We start from the raw sequence: 19,974 nt of genomic DNA on the forward strand, positions 1-19,974 counted from the left end.
AAAGGGACCATGTCAAGGATCTGATGCCAGTTTGTGTTGGCTTCGAGTCTCAGTTCTGCCCCTTGGTATGACCTTGAGGGAGTTTCTTTGGAGCCTCAGTTTCCTCTCCTGTTAGATGGGGCGAGTAGAAGTACCTGTCCCCCAGAGTCAGTGTGAGAGTTCAGTAAAATCCCACGTGTGAAGCACTTGGCACAGTGCCCAGGACGTAGAAACAGCTCGCGTGTTCGTTACTATAACGTGGGGTCGTTATTCAGAATCGGCACCTAGGGAGGCGCAGTCAAGTTTCTCCCCTTGTCCTCATTTCCCTTTACATTTTCTTTACAAATGGAAACCGGACACCGAAAGCCATCACAGGCTCGTTCAGATACGGGCCTTCCACGCCTGCCCTCTTGTCTCGGTGGAGCCTTGCGGCACCCACACCGGAGCCCGTCTCTGGGCTGGGTGGCCTGGGAGGGTGCGTCTTCCTGCTGCTTCTCCTGACTCCCTGCCCAGCCTCCTCCCACCTGGGCTCTGTGTGTGGCCTCACGGAGAAGGGCAGGTGCCAGTGACTCCCTGTCTGGGCACAGGCCTGGGTGCCTGCCCTGTTCTCAGCCCTGCTGTACTGTGCTGTGCTGTGCTGGGGGGGTGGGGGGGAGGGTCCGGGCAGGCTGGGTGGGCGGCAGGACTCCCCGGGCGTGGTGGCGAGCACCGAGCCTGCCGTCCTGTGAGCTCGCCATCCTGCTGCTGTTAGTCACCTCCCTAACAAAGCTGGTTTTTGGCTTCTGGGACAGCTGATTTCCAGGGGATTATTTGTATTACACACTTTAATGCTTTTTAATAGCAAATTTCTAATTAAATGGAAAGTCCTTTTGGAAGCGAGGGAGCAGCAGCTGCCGCAGGACCCAGCATGCAGCACTGGCTTAGCCCAGAGGAGCACGGTGAGGAGGAGGCGGCGGGGCTCGGGGGCTCGCGTGAGCGCCTGGGTTAGTGGGGTGGGGAGGCACCCGCGCCTGGCTGTGCGCCTTCCTTCTGTCGCCTGCAGGCTAGAGAAGCGGGCTCCGGTTTGCCCGAGGACAGGAGAGAACGGTTTAGAAGTACCACTGCCTTTGGTCCCACTGGTGAACCAGAGGAATACTGAGTTTGGGGTGGAATTTGGGGTGGAGTAACCGATCCGATCCAATAAGGTGAGCCGTGAGAAGTGTCAACAGTCCTTAGGCCCTGGCTCAGACCCGGCAGGCCCGAGTCCTCGTGTGTCCCGCGAGGAGAACCGCGGCGCTCTGGTGATGGCTTAGTGCCTGGATTTTAGGTTCTGGCTGATCCCGCTGCGGTGGGGAGGGGATGCAGGGAAGCGCCCCAGCCCTGGTGCACTGCTCTGACGCCGGAAATGGAAGCTGTCGTTTGGGGAAGAGAAAAGGTGGGTTTTCTGTATCCAAGCACTTCACTGGTTGGCTTGGTGTCGGGCCATTCCTGAAGCGCTCTGTGGGGTGCTCCTGAAACTGCCGAGGGTTGGAGCGAAGGTCAAGCAGAGGCAACTCTTTGGAACAGAGGCTTCCCATCAGGAGAGTTCAGGTGAGGGAAGGGCCTGGAGCAGCCGGACCGGCAGCCAAAGCATGGAGCTGTGCTTGCATTAGAATGATGCTCAGAGCTTGGCATTTAACCCAGAGGTGGCTCTGTGGGCAGAAGCTTGTAGAGAACTCGGACATTAGGTTGGTTTTCTGCCCAAGAGCTCTGGAGGCGGGGAGTGGGAAGGGATTCTGCTCACCAGCCTTCTCTTGCAGTTGGTGGGTTGCCATAGTCGGCTCCATGCAGTGGCCTCCCAGACCCATCTATGCTGTTGTAGGTACATTCGTGAATGGTCTCTCCCAGGCTCCATTATTGTGTTGCCTGGGTGTGTGGGCCACTCCACATGTCTTATAGGAAACAGTGGTGTAGACCGGTCTTTGGAGACAGACAGAGCTGGACTCACATCTTAACCCACCACATCTTTGGCCTTTGGCGAGATAGTATATGTTCCTGCCCTAGCCAGTTTGGCTCAGTGGATAGAGCGTCAGCCTGTGGACTGAAGGGAACTAGGTTCGATTCCAGTCAAGGGCACATACCTTGTTTGCAGGCTAAAGCCCCGACCTCGTGTTATTGTATGTTCCTGAACCTCCTCATCTGTAGAATAGGAGCAATACCCATCTTAGGGTGGTCGTCAGAAATAATAAACTCCTTGAAGGCAGGCACTTTGTCCTTCCTAACCCTAAACCCCCTTCCACAGGGTCTGGCACATAGTAGGCACTCAGTACATGCCTGTAGCGTAAGTGATGTATGCCGAGGGCTTACAGAAGGCCTGCGCATCATAAGCACTTAATAGAATGGTTATTGTTGTCTTTGCCTGACTTTGCGTGTTGCCTCCCATGCTCACCATCACCCTCGCTCCACATGCCTTCCTGCTGGGCTCTCCCTCGCCCACTTCTCCCTTGACTCCTCTGAAAGAGCTCAGGCTCTCCCATCTTGCCATTCTCTGTCCCCCCGCGGTAAGCCGGGTGCCCCTCACGGAGCATCACGCTGTCACTCATCGTATCCCAGGACCACCTTCTCCTGGACCAGCCCCTCCGAAGGTCCCTGCTTTTCTCCGTCTTCTCAGTTGCATCGTCTTAGCTGCGAAGCTGGTCTGAGGTGGTGACCAGGGCGCTGAACCTGGGGTCTGGGTGTCTCTGCACCGAGGCTGCATAACCTTGGAGGGGGGAGCACTGGGCACGCGGCACTCCTCCCGGAGAGAGCCCTGCGAGGCTGGCCGGAGGGGCGGCGGGCGTGGGGCTCCTGGGGAGGAAGGAATAGGGTCTGCAGGTTCTCTCTGTTAACGTCTGTCCCATCTCCTCTCTTGCAGTGCGCCTCCATGACAGCATTTCTGAAGAAGGGTTTCACTACCTCGTGTTCGACCTGTAAGTGCACTTTCTGAGGATGCGGGGCCTTGCCTTCCGCTAGTTCAGCATGAAGGCCCGGGGAAGGCCTACGCCAGGCCTTCAGCCTCTGCCCGAAGGGAAGAGTTTGATTTTGAACTTCCTCTGGTAGCGGCGTGTTGCTGAGGGGTCTCTGCTCGCTCGGGGTCTCCCGGGCTCCGAGCCCCAGAACGGCCATCGCTGTCGCATTGCTGTTCAGCAGCTCGTCTTGTGCAGATGCTTTTGTCGTGTTTCTCCGCGTGTTGTCCTTAGTGGAGAGACAGAATACAGCTCTTTGCACGACCTGGAAAATTCTGAGAATTCGTAGGTAGCTTATATTAGTGGTAAACTGGGCTCTAATGGTTCTCTCCTCCACTTGGTTGTAGTTTAATATCTTAACAGTGGCTCTTCACCTCCGGAAATGCCTCTTTGGTATTTTCAGGGTTGGGTCTCTGTCCTTAGTCTCATCATTCTTCAAGTAGTAGGTCTGTTCTTTTTGGGGCAACTGGATCTTAGTGTTTATGTTGGTCTCAAAACAATGCCTTTCTGAGTAGGTCAATTATTTTCTCTTAGATCCCGGTGTAGTCACCTTTGCCAGAGTATCAGCTATCTGTGGGTTATAAAAGCAAATGTGCAGGAGGAAGGGAAGGCCCAGGTTACCCCGAGGAGAAGCCCCCTGTCATGGAAGGGTTGAGTGTGTTCTGGGCTCTGGGAGGAAATGCATATGGAGTTCGGGTTTCTTTAAAAGCTGTTCTGCAGTATGACTCGTTACCTGTCGGGTGCTAGGGTTGGCTGACGCACCTGCCTCCTCTGATCCTCTGTGTCTGTTGGTTGCAGTGTTACTGGCGGAGAGCTGTTTGAAGACATCGTGGCCAGAGAATACTACAGTGAAGCCGATGCCAGGTGAGGTGGGGACCCTGTCGTTCAGGTGTGACTCTTGGCCATCTTAGGGGACCAGGCACTGTGTCTACTTGAATCGTCTTTGGGGAAGATCAGAGAGCTCTTGTCTGGACAAAGATTCTGTAGAGCTGGACTCGGGTGCATTTTGTGGGTGATACAAAAAGGTAAAAATTCAACACTTGCAGACCAGATTTTTCCCAAAGCTCTTACAAGCCTCCATGTCCATCACCCCCAGATACCTCTCCTTGGCACTGCCGTGTACTTGCAGGCATGCCCAGGGGTTCTCCCTGCCCCTTTTCTTTCCTTTGACAAATTCTACTGTGTATAAAGCATCCTGGGGGTGATCCAGAGATGGGGAAGCGTGGTTTATGTCCCAAAGGGTTAATGATCCAGCCAGGAACCTTTCGGGAGACTTCAGCCTTGACCAGGGCCGCCCCCGATGGGCTCCGCGGGCCTGAGGACCGTTCTCCGCCACACCTCGCCCCACGCCCTCTGTGGAAGCCCTGGCAGCTCCTTTCTGTGACACAGCAGATTCCTCCCACACCACAGCTCCGGGCGCTTGTTTGGCCTGCCTTTCCGCCTCGGCTCCTCCCCCAGCCCCGACTTTGCTCCGAGGGTGATGTCCCCCGTACAACCTGGTTTTGATCATCCTGCCTGTAGCTTATCTGGCATCTGTGGCAGCTCTGGCTGCCTCTGGAGAGGAGGGAGCACAGCTTCCTCACAACATTTCTCAACTCGGAGAGGCCATTGTTTGCTGATCAACTTCAGATGCTTCAGCCTCAGGAAGAATTCTCAAGTGGGGAGCTGAATTCCAATGCCAGCAGGGGAGGACCAGGCCGTGGGGCGGGAGGAGGTGGTGATAGCTCGGGGATCTGGCGGGAGGAGGGAGAGCTTGGGGGGATGACTGTACCAGTGGGCTTGGCCTGGCTCTGCTGGGACACTTCGCACTTTTGCCATTTTTGGCCAGAAGGCTCTCCCTGCTAGCCGGGCTCTGTTCTAATTATACATTTGTGCGGAGACGCGCCTCTTCAGCTCAGCCTGAAAGTCCTTTTGGCCTCCTCTTGGGCTGTGTCCTGTGGGGAGGCCTGAGCCCCCGGGAGCCTCCTAAGCCCCTTTGGCTCTTGTGGAAGCCCCAGGGTCAGATTTTAAGGAAGGAGTCCTAAGTCCGGGTCACCAGCCCAGCACCCCCAGACCCTGCAAGCCTGCTCCATATGCCTGGTAGTACTGCTGGCGGGGGCTCCATTCTCTAGGCCAAGTTTCTTCAACCTCAACCTTGGGGCTAGATTTTTTTTTTTTTTAAATATGTTTTTATTGCTTTCAGAGAGGAAGGGCGAGGGAGAGAGAGAGAGAACCATCAATGGTGCGGAACTCGCAAGCGCTTTCCTTTTCCTCTTCCGGGGATGGTGACTCCAGCCATTCACCATGGCCCAGCGTTTGACATGCCGTCGGAGGCTTTCCTACCACGCAGCCTTTAACCAAACTAGGCTGTCCCGAACCCCTGGCAATAGAACTGTTTGCCTTTATACCAAGAAGGTTAGGAAAGCGCCAAAATCTGCATGTGGCGTGTGCCCAGGCCGACTCCGCGGAGTTCGTGCTGTGAGACCTAAAGTTCCAATGAGCTTGTCTAAAACGAAAAAACATGTCAGCAGGGCCTCTGGCGGGTCCATGTGTGCTAAATGTGTCCGTGACAGGATCAAGCGTGCTTTCCTTATTGAGGAGCAGAAAATCGTTGTGAAAGTGTCGAAGGCACAAGCACAGAGTCAGAAAGCTAAATAAATTTAAATACGAAGCTTTCTTTGAGTAATAAAAGCAAGTAAAAGGCTAAAAGAGACATCAGTGATGATAGAGAATCATTGATCGGCCTCCAGGCTCCCTACTGGGGATTGAGCCCGCAACCCCAGGCATGTGCCCTGACTGGGAATTGAACCGTGACCTCCTGGTTCGTAGGTCAACTCTCGACCACGGAGCCACGCCAGCTGAGCGGGCCAGGTGATTTTTTGTCGTGAGGCGCCCTCCTGTACATTGTAGAGGTTTAGGAGCATCCCTGGCCTCGACCCACTAGATGCCAGTAGCACCCAGCCCCTCAGTTGTGACCATCAGAAATGTCTCCAGGCGTTGCCAGATGTCCCTCGGGAGGCAGAATTGCCCCCCAGTTTTCATCGCCGCTCTAGACTGTCGACACTCTGCCAAGAGTTTGACCGGAAGTGGGGCAGAATGGTTGGGAGTTGGGCAGCCTCATTCAAGAATCGGCATGACTGTGACTGTCTTAGTTTGTCTTCTTTTATGCAAAATCATTATCAGACATGCTCCTTTAGCTACTCTGTTTTGCTTGTTAACGATTTTTTATGAGTGTATTTGAGCAAAACTGATAGCAATTGCCAGGAAGCAGAATCTCAACTGGTTGAGAAAATGCTCTAGAATATGGCAGTTTTACCACTTATTTTATACATCAGAATCTAAGGGCAAGCCAAAGGGGGGTTACATGAAATCCATCGGTGATAGATTAGGGAGGTAGGAGAAACCAGAGGAGGAAATGTCTGGGATTGGATAAAAAGTAAACCAAATAGACACATACTTCTTCTACATTTGTCGATACAGTAACATGATAATAACAATGAAGGGATTTGTGGTGCTGTGGTGTGGTGGATGTGCTTTGAGAAGTGGGGTGCGGGGAGAGGGGAGGGATTGTTTTGCTATCCAAGGCTATGTTATCAGGCATGTTATTTTAGATGCAAAAAGATGACAGGCTCAGTTAAGGTGAAGATTGACCTTTGTCAGGGAAAAATACTGCCTTAGGACATAACTACCCTCCGTGAACTGCTTTGAGTTTAGAAAGTTTTAGTTTCAGACCATCCTATGTGGTTACTTTTGGTTTCTGAGTTTGTAAAGCTGCCACGCAGGCCTCCCATGAACTTGTCAGGTTTAGTAGGTGGCCCCTTTTTTTTAATCCACACTTCCCCCTTTTGGTTATAAATCAGTCCAAAGGATGCATTGATGACCAACCTTTTGGTGCTAGGAAGGCTCATTCTTGGGAAGTCTTAGTGTCAGCTTTTTCTCGCTGAACCATGGACCATTGAGGATGGGACAAGACTGTAAACTTGAATGGAAGTCAAGGCTGAATTTTTCTCAAATGTGAAAAGCAGATACAGTGGAACCTCAGTTCTCAAACTTAATTCATTCCAGAAGGCTGTTCAAGAAGCGATTGGTTTGAAAACCAATCATTTTTTCCCATTAGAAATAATGTAAATGTCATTAACCCCCCCCCCCTTTTTTTTAATCCATTCCGGACCCCCAAATGATTCCCTGGGTTGTTTTTTTTTTTTTTTGTGTGTGTGTGTGTGTTTATATTTTTATTGATTTCAGAGAGGATGGAAGAGGGAGAGAGAGATAGAAACGTCAATGATGAGAAAGAGTAATTGATCAGCTGCCTCCTGCACACCCCCCATTTGGGGATCAAGCCTGCAACCTGGGCATGTGCCCTGACCTGAGTGGAACCGTGAGCTCCTGATTCATAGATTGTTGCTCAACCACTGCCATTTTGGTACTCTTGATGGCCTCTTTATGTTATAAAATGTGCTAACCTTTGCCTTCCCCAGCCACAAAAGCATTCTCTCCTTTGCTTGTTGCCTAAGATACGTTTTTTGTCATGCTGAGGTATCAGCTTGAAAGCGTTGTCCATTCCCAAAACCAAAGTTTGGTTCCACAACTGAGACATTTTTTCTGTGAACAACTTGGTCAAGAACCTAATTGTTCGAGATGGGAGATTTTTGAGAAACAAGGTTTGACTGTAAATGGGAGGCAAGTCAGGTCCTCTGGGCCTCCATTAAGAAAAACAGTATAGACCATGTTTAACCTATAAGCTCTCATATCCGAGTTTTATTGGTCTCACTTTTGTATATTTTGTGTCTAGTATGACATTTATTTATAGTTTGAGGGCACACTATGTACTTGGCTGCTCTGGGCCCGTTGGAGGTACATTGTTCCTTAAAGGTGTCTGTGCACTGGTTTGATCTCCCCTGCTAGATGACCAACCTCAGGGCAGGCTCTGGGCCTGGTTCATTTTTATAGCCTCTGTGGTGCCAGTGGGGACCCAGTCAGTGTTTAAGTGAACGTGCGTGTACCTACCCCAAAGAAGCGTAGGTTTAGTTGGACTCTCCTTCCCACGTTGCCACCACAGGCCTCTCCCCCTAGAACAGAGTTACTAGAGGGGAAAAGAGAAGACAGGAAGGGGTGTCCCTTCTCGGGGGTCTGGGGTGTCTCCAATATCTTGGAAACAAACTGGGTTGCGATGGACCTTCACAGTCTCAGGAGGCATGGTGGACGCTGTTCTAGTTGCTCCTTTGTGGTTATCTATCGGGAGACTCTGGACAATCCACGTAATCTGCCTGGGACTCCGTTTCTTCTTCTGTAAAATGGGTTGAGCTAGATGATGCCCCAAGTCCAAGGTTATGTCTTACTGTTCAGTGATTTTCTGTGAACCCGTGATACAGGTTTTACATGCTTTAGTCCACGGCATGTGGTTGTTGAATGAGGTGGTTTAAACCCTCACTGACATTCCTTTTCCTTCTGCTTTTGCAGCCACTGTATACATCAGATTCTGGAGAGCGTTAACCACATCCACCAGCATGACATCGTCCACAGGGACCTGAAGGTACTGCTCGGGCTCCCCATTTGCTTCCTGCTTGTGAAGTGTTGTCGCCACCTGGTGCCGGATGGCGGTACTACGCGGACCCACCCACACTAGGCTCCCTCTGGGCCTAGGGCTGGGTGCCTCACAAGGTTCCGTCTTTTCCTTATGCAGCCCGAGAACCTGCTGCTGGCGAGTAAATGCAAGGGTGCCGCAGTCAAGCTGGCTGACTTTGGCCTAGCCATCGAAGTGCAGGGAGAGCAGCAGGCTTGGTTTGGTAAGAGTGACCCCGTCTTCCTGGAATGCAGCCCCCGCCCTTCCTCCTCTTCCTGATCTGCCTTCCTCCTTCAGAACCAGCAGCCAGACCCTTAATGGTCCTGGCCTCCTCAGGGACTGGAGGAGCGGGAGGGTAGAGCTCCCGCTGGCCCTACATGACTCAGTGCAGTGAGTCTGGCTGTTGTCAGCGCTGCGTTCTCGCTGCCTCTGGGGAGGACGGGAGTTCCTGGTAGGCACCTGGACTTGCCCTCTGATTGAGATTCCGGGCACCACGAGAAGCCCAGCCTGTCAGCTCTTGCTGCCCATGTCCTGGGAGCTTGAGTAGCAGAAGCATCAGAAGTGAGAAGGGACTTGGGGAAGATGGCTGATGTGGATCCAGTGAGAGAGAAAGTGGATTCAGCGTGCCTCCTCCCTCTCTTCTGCTACAGGTTTTGCTGGCACCCCAGGTTACTTGTCCCCTGAGGTCTTGAGGAAAGATCCCTATGGAAAACCTGTGGATATCTGGGCCTGCGGTAAGCCCATTCCACACGCGCAGCTTTTCGGTGTTAAGGGCCCTTGACGTCGAGCCGTGGCGAGAAAGAGGCCTTGCTCTTCTTTGCGGGGCCCACGCGTGTCTGGTACATGTGAGATCATGGTGTGTGCTCTAGTGCCCCAGGGATGGCTGTTCCACCACGCCCCGATCCCCAAGTAATTTCCGTTCTATTACATCCTCTTGAAGAGGGCTTTGCCCACGCCTTAGAGGATGGGTTGTGCCTCAAGACATCCCTGGCGTGGCGTGGTGTCATGGGGAGTGAAGCATAGCAGGAAGGGATCCACTGGCTAGGATCCACTTCTATGTCTGCTGTGGCCCTGACTTTCTGGGTGGCTCTGAGACCTGTGTGGGTTTTCCTCGATTCCTCAGCAAAGTGACTCACCCCAGTGACCTGTGTTCTGTCTCGTAGGAGTCATCCTGTATATACTCCTGGTGGGATACCCTCCCTTCTGGGATGAGGATCAACACAAGCTGTATCAGCAGATCAAGGCCGGAGCCTATGATGTAAGGACCCATTTGTTCCCACCCCGTGGTCTCTTCCAAGGGAAGGGGCAGGGTGCCAGGAGGGGTGGGGGCATGGAGGACCCAGGGACTGGCATACAGGTCTCCATTCTTGCCACCCACTGTCCCAGGGAGCAATTTTTTTTGCAGCCATTCTTGGTGTCTGTAAAACCAAGGAGCCCGCTGAAACCCTCGGGCATGGAGGGGCGGCGTGCTGTCTAACGTAGGGACGAGGCGTCTGGCAGCTTCCTCCGCTGCGGTGGGGCCTGGGGCACGTTGCTGAATCACTGCTCCCTCCCAGGAGATAGGCCGGGCTGAACCAGAAGATGTTGGAGTCCCTTTCCTGCTCTGAGCTCGTGTTCCAGTATTCTAACCATGATTGCTGGCTTCCTGTCCTGGCACGGGTGCCGGGATACCCCAGGGCTCCCCTAACCCTTCCCCGGGCAGCGTTAGGTAGCCCACACTATCCCTCTGATGAAGATGGAGCCTACCTGTCAGGGTGCGAGGCTCACCAATTTCACATCCCTCCTGCCCCTTTTTCTGCTCCTTAGTTCCCATCACCAGAGTGGGACACGGTGACCCCTGAAGCCAAGAACTTGATCAACCAGATGCTGACCATAAACCCCGCAAAACGTATCACAGCTGACCAGGCTCTCAAGCACCCATGGGTCTGCGTAAGTGTCGTCACCCAGGATGGAGGAGATCCGTGTGCCCTCGCACCCTCCTCACCCTTTTTATTAATGAGCAGAGAATAATTATTCTGGGCCCTGAGCAAGGACTCAGCAGAGAGGGAGGGGCCCGGAGTCAGTAAACATCGCGTGGAGGGATTCCGGGAGGCATATGGGGCTAATTGGCCTCTACCTGTCTCTCTCCCATTCACTTGTCAGGTGTGAGTTGGTTCTGATCTTGAACGAGGGCTTAGGTTGATCTCTGCAGACTCTAGGTCAGTGATGGCGAACCTATGACACGCGTGTCAGCACTGACACCCGTAGCCATTTCTGATGACACGCGGCCGCTGAGGCGGCCACATGCCGAGGATGAAACATTTGCGAAATAATGTTTTTTCCTCAAAGTTACACACTACCCGAGTTATGCTCAGTTTTTTGGCGAAGTCTGACACACCAAGCTCCAAAGGTTGCCCATCACTGCTCTAGGTGGTGGATGAGAGGAAGCAGCTGGCACAGCGCGAAGTGAATTGCATATTCAGACTTCCGCTCTCATACAGACTCTAATGGAAACGTAACCAAGACTCAGCAGAAACCAAGGCGGCCTCTGAGCACCCTGAAGTTCAGTCATCAGGCTCACCCTAGGAGAGCCCTGGAGGCTCTCGGTGTGGGTCAGCATACTCTCGTTTCCACACACAGTCCTAGCAAGCTGGGATTACCTGTTCAAGCAAAGCAGAGGGTCTGCTACAGTTAGGCCGTGTGACAGCCATAATGCATTGATGTATTATTCCTGTGTTTACTGACTGCCTCTTGGGTGCTGGTCACCATGTGGGTGCTGGAGATACAAAGATGAACGAGGCACGGTCCCTCCCCCAAAGATCTCAAAGATTATCTAGGGAGACGGGCACTCAAATACACAACCACTCTGTGATGTGACAAGTACATAAAAGCATCTAATGAGTGCTCAGGTGCACCTGCTGTCTCTGAGGGAGGGAGGATTACTGAGGGCTGCATGGAGGAGGTGACCAGGAGTTCCTCTGGATGATAACCTGCAGATAGGTTGGCTTGGGCCAGGGTGAGGGGCCACAGGAAACTGTAGTGGGTTTAAGGAATGTTAGTTTGCAAGAGAATGACGCCCGTACAAGTTTCTGCCTAAGGAGTTTAGATTTTATTCTGAAAACATAGGGAACCATTTGTAATTAAGAAAAACCACTTTGGAGGCTGTGTAGGAAATGGATTGAAAAGGAAAGAGGCTGGGGGCAGAGAGCTCAGGACGCTTGTGATTGTCTCAACAAAACCAGGTGAGGTCTCAGCGAAGGATAATGGTATAGTGGGCAGCGTGGCAAGAAGAGGACAACTTTGAGATATCTGGGAGTCGGCGTCAAAAGAATTGAGTAACGAGCTGGGTTTGGGGGGAAGAGAGGGGGCTCTATGGGGACTGCCAGGTTTTGAATTGATAACTGATGGAGGGCTGTACCGCTCATTGACCCAGAAGAAACCCAGGGGAGGAGCCAGACTGTGAGAAAATACGATGATTTTAGCTTCGCACATACTGAGTACGGTGTCCGAGGACCTCCAGCTGGAGACGTTCCGAGGGTCGTTAGAAACACGGTTCTAGAGACTGGAAAAGCGAAAAGTTGGAAATGCAGGTAGTCGTCGTTTCTGTAGAGGTGGTGTTGAGGCCTGTATAAGAGAAGAGATGGCCACTGAACGTAGCATGTCCTGCCAGAGTTAGAGGAGCCTGCAAAGGGACTGAGAATGAGAACTGCCGTGTAGAAGGAGGGGCAGGAGCAGGAGACCCTAAGAAACAGGAGGTTTTAGTAAGGGAGCATCTGTAATCGCACGCTCTAGAGCAGAGTCGGCAACCACTGGTCCGCAGGCCACTGGTGGTCTGTGAGGTCCGAAAGATTGGCGACCGCTGCTGTAGAGAGTCCAATAAAGACAGAAAAGAATCCACTGGTTCTGACCGATGAGAGGCCATTGTTTCATTGTGTGGCTGATAGAGGCAGGGAGGGAGGTAGACCTGTGTTGCCTGTTTTCTGTGAGGAGAAGAGTGAATGGGGGTGGGGGGCTGAAGGGAGAAAGAAGTGGTATTACTTAGAAAAGACAGATGGGCTAGGGGAGTTTCAACATTTTTGTATAAGGAGGGGCTTGACTACAATATGTAGATTGCAGAGAAGAGTGTAATCTGGAGGAAGGGGTTAAACATACTAGCTGATTGAGGAAGCAAAGGTTTTGGTAGCTCAAAGCCCAGGCGGAGGGGGCAGCGGTGGACATGAGGGATGGATGCTGCTGCTGAGACCCGGAGGAGGTGCAGGTGGGGGACAGTCAGCCTGAGGGTGGGCGTGTTGAACTTGAGGCTCTTTCTTGATGAGCTGTCCTTCCTCTTAGTGCAGAAGTTGACACTCTGGAGGAGGAGGTGGAATGAGAGAGGAGGTTGGGAGAGTTGCTTTGGGAACCAGGAAAGGGAGCAGCCCGGGGGCGGGGGGAGACTGTAGAGTGGCCCCGTGGATGGTGGGCTCCAGGCTGCATGGGATAGGATGTCTTTTTCTTGCCGGCTGGCCAGGGGAGCAGCAGCTAAGGGAGGTCGTGAGGAGCTGAAAATGGGCTCTCAGGATTAGGGAAGTAGGATGTCCTGGGGACCATAGGGCAGCACCCTCCCTCCACTGTCCTATCTGTCACGGTAGCTGCCGAGGGCATCGCCGGTCTGTGCTGTGTGGTAACCGATTCTTGTGCCGCTGACCCCGAGTCATCTGAGAGATGCGTATCACGTCCCACGGCCTCTGCTTACGGGGGGAGGAAGTTAGCACTAGGACGGTTAAGAAGATTTCCTTCCAAAATGATAAAAAGCTTCTGAGATCACAGCTTCATTTAGGTCCTTGAAAGGGGGGGCGTTCAGAGGAGCTCCTTGGGAGGAACCAGCGTTCTCTGTCGAGAGCAGGACCCCGGGCTGTTGTCACTGCTCGAGTCGGGGACGCAGTCGCTGCTCAGTAACAGGTGCTGCAGGAGGCAGGCCGGGGTCACAGCACGCAGGGACTCGGTCCTTCGCCTCCGCTTCCCAGAGGGGTGAGCGTGCTCCTCCGGCCCCCTCCTCGCCGCGCGCGCGTGGAGTTTCATGGTCCGTTTCCGGTCCTTCCCTAACCTTGAGTTCTGGGTAGTGCTTTTGTTCTAAAAGCATTTTCGTGCCCGTGACCTCCTTGTATCTTCTGAGCGACTCTGGGGTGGCTTGAGTGCATGGCCATCCGCGCGGGGACTAGGGCGAGGGGCAGAGAATCTGGCTGGGGACTCACGGGCCTGTCTGTCTGGCTTTCAGCAACGGTCCACGGTGGCATCCATGATGCATCGTCAGGAGACGGTGGAGTGCTTGCGCAAGTTCAATGCCCGGAGAAAACTGAAGGTGAGTCTTGCCTTCCGGGCTCCCGGCGCCCTGAAAGCGGACCTTCGACAGGGTACCCCCCCGCCCCATCACGGCAGGAAGCTCTCCTCCCGGCTGGAGCTGAGCTGTGGAAGGTGCACACGGTGGGGGTCCTGAGAGAGACCTGATGTCTTCGGGCCCCAGCCAGCAGCTGCCCCCTGCCTGGGCCCAGGCACCCCTTTCCCGGAGTCCGGTTGGACTCACAGGACCCTCTTCTGTCCCCAGGGTGCCATCCTCACGACCATGCTCGTCTCCAGGAACTTCTCAGGTATGTTCTCCCAGCCGTGCGCTGTAATTCTACCGAGGTGAGTGGGTCAGAACAGGGCGTGGCCACGTGCTGCCATCCTAGTGCCGGTGTCTCGGCAACACCTGGACCGAGATGACGAGGATCCTGCTGCTGCTGGGCCCCGGGACCTGGTATTCCGGGGGCTTTCCTTGGATTCAGGTATAGGAGCTCTGCTCCCTGGAATCTCCCCGGGAGCAGCCTGCCCGGCCTCCCTGGGAATTCTGATGTAATTCTCTGAGGAACTCTCAGCACTCTTCAGATTGTAGCCCATCTCTAGGGTGTTGGAGGATGTGCTGGGGGAAGCAGAGATGAGAGGCAGGGAAGCTGCTCAGTGGCCACCAGTAATTTGCAGACTGGGATGCTCTCTACTCCACTGTGTCCAAGTGGAGGTGACTGATAGACAATCAGCAATGGTGCTCAGCATGTGCTCTGTGATATTAGCTGTGAAAGTGAAGAAGTAGAGACTGGCCGGGTGGAGGGGAAGGCACTCGCTTAAATTTGCATGAGGAATTAGGGAAGTTGGGACCAGTACTTTGTAAATCACACTTGACATTTCTTTTTAAGATGCAAGACACTCCGCCTCCTCCCCACCCAGCCCCCAGCCCCACCCCCACCCCATCATTGTTTGCCCTCAGTTGGGAAGCACAGTGGCCTTTCTGTGAGAAAAAGATTCCTGTCAGGACTAACGGAAGACAGAAGTTCTCTTCTCTGCTTGCCCTTTTCCCTGCTCTTCCCTCCCCCTGACCCCCGGACCCACTGCTTCGGTTCAAGACTCCCTGCTCTCATTCTCCTAACAGGATTCGCTCCCTTGCTTTCCTTCTGCACTGCCATGGAGGCGGGGGGTGGGAGGCTCGCAGAGCAGCCACTCTGGGCAGAGGTCGCTCCCTTGAGCCTGAGTCCTGATGGGCTCGTCCGTGTTGGTTCCTGGCAACCGAAACCCCTGGCTCTGAGGAAGCCACAGGGTGCGGACGTGGGGCCTGAAGAGCCGTAGCCCGAGTGAGAGCCACAGGGCCCTGGAGGGTCAGGACTGGAGCGTGAGCCAGAGTGTCCCCTCAGGCCGCCCCTTGGCCCTGGCCGGGGGCTCGTTCCTGTGTGGTGGACACCCACGAGGGGAAGTCCGAGGCCCTGGATTCACCACTCGCAACAGGGAGCAGGAGGGCAAGCCCCACCGGGTGCTGCTTCTAGCTCCTCACAGCCTCTACCTTCTTGGTTGAAGAGCCTTTTTTAGGACGCGTTTCTGGGTTGCCCCTAGAATGGTGATCTGTTCTCTCTCTGAGTGGGAGACAGGCTGCTGGGAAATCAATAGCACCCGCCCCGTCCCGTGGCCTCGGGCCTCTGCATCATCCCGGGGAAACGGGCGTCCTGGTTTCAGGAGTTTCAGGAGGTGGGTGTCTGTGTCAGAACAAAGCACCTCCCCTAAGCCCCGAAGAGCCTCCTGCCCTCGCTGCCCAGCCTCGTCTGGCCTTTGCGCTCACTTCGCCCTGGGCCAGAGGAGACCAACAACTAAGACCCTGCAAGGCTCAGGATGACCTTCCTGCCCCGACTCGGGGGCAGGGGAGGACAGAGCCTGTCTCGGAGCTTCTGCAGAAAGGTGTGTGCGGGGAGGATCCAGAAGGAAGGGCACCAGCGTGTTTCTTCAGGAACGAGCGAGGCTGTTTTCTGAGTCGATCCCAGACAGGGTGTAGCTTTAGCCGGAGCTCTAGCAGGTTGTTGGGTGGTGGCGAAATCAGGGCTTCCGCAGTGGATTGCTGCGGCAGCGTGGGCTTTCCGTCTGGGCCTCGTTTCTTCGGCATCTTGACCCTCAGAGCCCTGAGAGATACAGGCTGGGAAAAGCTGCCCCTCTGCTCCCTGCCTGGGGGAGAGCAGCCCAGCCCGTCTCTAAGGAGCCAGGGATGTGGGCTGTCAGTGACCTCACTGGGCCCTGCGTGCTGGTCTCTCTGCTGTCCAGAATGTGGCCAGGGGACGGCTGCCCTGTGCTCGCGGCTCTCTGAAAACGCCCTCGGTCAGGCCCCTAGGGAAAGTGGGGCTCAGTGTCCTCACAGCCTTCAGCCAGGGCTGGACCGCCTCTCACCAGCCAGGCTCTTCCCTGTAGACAGACCCTCATCTGAGGTGGTCACAGGACACGTGCTGGGGCCGTTCCCCCGAAGGGGAGCCGTGGCATTCCCTGCGCCCCGGCTGAGCCCCGTCCTCTCAGGTCCCCAGACTGCTGCAGGGCTGGCTGCACCTGCTCCTCGGCCTCCCCCGGCGCCTTCGCTCCCCCAGCTCGGCTGGCTTGGCCACGCCGCCCGGACCCTGCTGTGCCCGGACCCTGCTGTGCGTGGGCGGCCAGCGGGTTCCTCGCTGGGGCATGCTCCTGCGGACTGGCCCCCGTGGCTTTGCGGCAGCTCTGTGCACTGAGAGACTGTATCCCCTCAGTTGGCAGGCAGAGCTCCGCCCCCGCCTCGCCTGCCGCGAGCGCCGCCGGCCTGGCCGGGCAAGGTACGTGGCATGAGTCCTCCCCGACCGACCGCCTGCCTCGGCTCCCTGCCACCCCACCAGGAGGGCCAGCATGCCAGGCCCACTCACCAGGGAGGCGAGTCCCATGCTTGCGGGCTGAGATGGGCATGCCGATGGACCACCTAACTTGGCATCTGCGAGCGCATTGGTGTTACGGAGCCCCTAACCAGCCATGCATGCTGGGCGCTTGCCAACTCTCAGGAGGCAATAGCCTGGGGACGTGGAGCGGGGCAGCAGGAGGCTTTCCTCCCGGTGGCCGGTGGCCGAGGGCCTGGCCTCCCTGTGAGGGCTGTAGGACTAGGCTTCCACAGCACTGTTGGAGACCCCACAGAGGAAGCCACGCCCCTCGAAATTGTGAAGCCTGGCATTTCAGGCCTTCGGTCTGCAAGGCTAGAGAGTGCTGCTGTGGAGACAGCGTCCTGGGTTTGGATCCTAGCCCTGCCACACCCTGAGCAAGCCATGCCCGCTCTCCCAGCCTTAGTTTTCTCATCTCTCAGTGGGGCTAATGAACATCATGGTGATGATGACGATCATATAGGTTGAAGGCTCTCGACCCTGCCTGTACACGACAGCTTGTAAAAAATACCCATGCTGGGACTCCACCCCAGACAGATAAAATCAGCATCCCTAGGGCATGGGGTAGTCTTATGTAAGCATTTTTTTAAAGCTCCCCAACTGATTCTAATATGGCAGTTGGAGTTAAGAATTCTGATGTATGTAAAGCACATAATATAGGAGGTGGTCAGGCCTCGTAGTAAATACATTAAAAACCTAACTTTCGAATCACCCCATCATGACTGGAGGGAGGTTGGACCAAAGGCCATTTTTGGGGGGGTCAGAATTCTTGTGATGGAAGGACCCCCGTTCTCACTGTAGAGAGGTGGGACTCAGCGTGGGCCGAATGACCACCTGCAGGCAAGAGGGGCAGCAGCTGACACTTACCGAGTACTTGCTATGCGCCAAGCACTCTGCTTAGTGCTTTTCATGCATGATCCCTTTGGATCCCATCACTGTCCTGTGACCCAGGCCCTGTTTTACCCCATTTTGTGGGTTTAAAAAAGCTGAGGCTCAGATGGGTGCAGCACCTCACTCAAGGTCACACAGCTAGCAAGTGGTAGAACTAAGATGCAAACCCAGCGAAGTCCAGTGGATCAGACAGTTGAGCTGATTCCATCTCCTGGTGCCTCCCAGACTCTCCCATCTCCTGTCTGCTCCCAGCCGTCCTGCACAGAGCTCCTCGGCTTGAGCACCACCCTGTGCTGGCTGGACTCTGTTTAATGCCTTGTGATTCTGCCCGGCCCTTCTGCTCAGTGGGTCCAGAGAGTGGACCCGGGAAAGGGTGGCAGGCAGGACCCAGTAAACCTGGTAAGGACCTGCCCAGTCAAGGCTTCACCCCCTGGCAAAACCCTCCTGTAGGTGGTCCTGGTCTCTGTGTCTGTGTCTGTCTGTCCTCACGTCTGGTCTCCTTCGTGAACTGTGACACTCTTGTTTCTTGAGAACACTCGGATGTCTTGCATCCTTCCGGCTTGGCCATCCTGAGAATCTCGGTGGCCTCTCGGGACGGAGCCCTCGCCTTTCACCCTGGCGCTCTGCTCTCGGCCTGGGTGGAAGCTGTCGGAGGCAGAGTTCCCAGTGCCCCGGGCGGCTCCAGTACTGAATGTGGTTTCTCCTCCTAAGCACAGTGTGTCCCTGTTTCTGCCGAGCCGTCTTCCATTGGCGGAGGAGATCCTGGGGTCCCACCCCGAGGGTCTGGCGCTGCTTGAGAAATGTCCTTCGTGCTTTGGGGGCTACCAGGCAGTGCTCTGCTTCCAGGGGTTTCCGGACTCCTGGCCCCCTTTGCAGACACAGCGGTCTCTGTGGATCCAGCTGCCAGACGTCAGGTTGGAGGAAGGGTACCATGCGAGAGACTTGATTCTCCTCTTTGTTTTCACAGCTGCCAAAAGCCTATTGAACAAGAAGTCGGACGGCGGTGTCAAGGTAGGTGTCTCCACCCTGTTAGCCTGAGACGGCCTCTCTCTCCTACAGTCACGGATGGGAATTCTTGGCACCTTATTCCCCGTTTCCCGGGGAACCTTCCTGTCCTTGCTTTTCTGCTTTAAACCAGAAACCTGTGTGCTCGGAACAGCAGGTTCCACTGGCCTGAGAGGGCGGAAGGCACACGTGTTTCTCCTGACCCTAGCTGATCCAAAAGACTCCGGGGAACGGATCCAAATTACAGTTTTACTAGAGCTGAATCCTGAACTTGACTTCCAGACAGGTGCCTCATCTGCAGGGCTTTTGACTCTCTGGGTTTTTTAGTCATTGGGTTAAGTGTTTTTTTTCTTGTTCTCTCTAAAGCACAAACCCTTTTTATCAAGTGAAAGCAAAGTTCGCCTGAAGCCATTGTCCTTTTGGTCTTCCCTTTTCTCGAAGCACTTCTAGGGCCCCCGCTCAGCTGCCTCTGAGTGGAAGTGTCTTACACTTTCTCGGGGTGTAGGCCCCTCAGAAGCAGGCGAGGGACATGGGGGGTGCACAGCTCTTTCCCATTTGGTAAGGGAGCTTTTCCTGTGGGGTCAAGGAAAGAGGAGGGACTAGGGGCCTGCAGGGACCAGCGGGAAACGCTCGAGTGAGTGGTTGCTTGGCCAAAGTGGAGGAGAGGTGGCTGGGGGTCCTCACAGGGCCCCCGGTGTCCTGTGGATGGATGCCTTGGGGACAGAAAGGGCCCTGGGGACAGGGCATGGGATAGGAGTTCATGCTGTCGCGAAGCCTATCCGTTTACACCACGGAGAATTTCAAACTGAAGTTACCCAAACCTTGACATTCCAGCAAACGTTTACACGGCGCCTTTCCCCAGGATCCTGTGTCCCCAGCTGAAATAGACACGTGTGCCCCATTTCCTCCCCGCCCTCCTTCCTCCTCTCTTTCTCTGCGTGCTTGCTTCTGTGTACTCCTGCCCCAGGCAGCGGAGCTCGGGCTCTGCGCCCGCCTGCTGACCTGGCGCCGGGGCTGACCGCAGCCCCCTTCCCGTTGTGGGGACGTGAGCTAGATGGTGGAACCAAGATAGGAAAGGTGGCAGGTGTCGTTGGAGAGAGGTTTTGCATATTTCTATTTGGGGGAATAGCTAGAATCAGTCAACCTTCACGGAGTGTGTCATCAGTGCCTATCCGTCCTAGGAGCACCCCAGGGTGTAGGAGGGGATGCTTTAGGAAGAGGTGATGCTGTCCTCCAGCTTTAGGAAGCTGCGAGGTAGTTAAAGAGGAAGATGGACACACCTGGAACCAGCTAAGCACGGGATGGTCCGTGGTACTGGATCCTACACAAGATGGTTCTGTTTAAGGAGCTTCTAGGAAAAGCTTCTTGGAACCAAGTCAGTAATTGCCCCTAGGGAGTGGGA

The 19,974-nt window shown here is 54.8% G+C and overlaps 2 protein-coding genes across 6 annotated transcripts in view; both read left to right on the forward strand.

Moving 5' to 3' along the window:
* Positions 1 to 19,974, forward strand: part of CAMK2G (calcium/calmodulin dependent protein kinase II gamma) — a 58,116-nt gene that overhangs the window by 18,203 nt on the left and 19,939 nt on the right. For 4 of the 5 annotated variants that reach the window (XM_054728704.1, XM_054728703.1, XM_054728701.1 and 1 more), the window contains exons 4-13: positions 2,852 to 2,906; positions 3,741 to 3,806; positions 8,382 to 8,454; positions 8,605 to 8,707; positions 9,135 to 9,218; positions 9,648 to 9,742; positions 10,291 to 10,413; positions 13,718 to 13,801; positions 14,045 to 14,087; positions 18,535 to 18,578. In XM_054728704.1, the coding sequence (XP_054584679.1) occupies positions 2,852 to 2,906; positions 3,741 to 3,806; positions 8,382 to 8,454; positions 8,605 to 8,707; positions 9,135 to 9,218; positions 9,648 to 9,742; positions 10,291 to 10,413; positions 13,718 to 13,801; positions 14,045 to 14,087; positions 18,535 to 18,578 (770 nt within the window). Of the gene's footprint in view, positions 1 to 2,851; positions 2,907 to 3,740; positions 3,807 to 8,381; positions 8,455 to 8,604; positions 8,708 to 9,134; positions 9,219 to 9,647; positions 9,743 to 10,290; positions 10,414 to 13,717; positions 13,802 to 14,044; positions 14,088 to 16,520; positions 16,584 to 18,534; positions 18,579 to 19,974 lie in introns of all 5 variants that reach the window. The other variant, XM_054728700.1, reaches the window with a different exon arrangement.
* Positions 5,226 to 5,605, forward strand: LOC103289458 (60S ribosomal protein L34-like). The gene has a single exon (XM_054728706.1). The coding sequence runs from the start codon at positions 5,226 to 5,228 to the stop codon at positions 5,577 to 5,579; it is 354 nt and encodes a 117-aa protein (XP_054584681.1). The 3' UTR covers positions 5,580 to 5,605.

The sequence above is a fragment of the Eptesicus fuscus genome, chromosome 17, assembly GCF_027574615.1.
Source record: "Eptesicus fuscus isolate TK198812 chromosome 17, DD_ASM_mEF_20220401, whole genome shotgun sequence".
NCBI classification, from domain to species: Eukaryota; Metazoa; Chordata; class Mammalia; order Chiroptera; family Vespertilionidae; genus Eptesicus; species Eptesicus fuscus.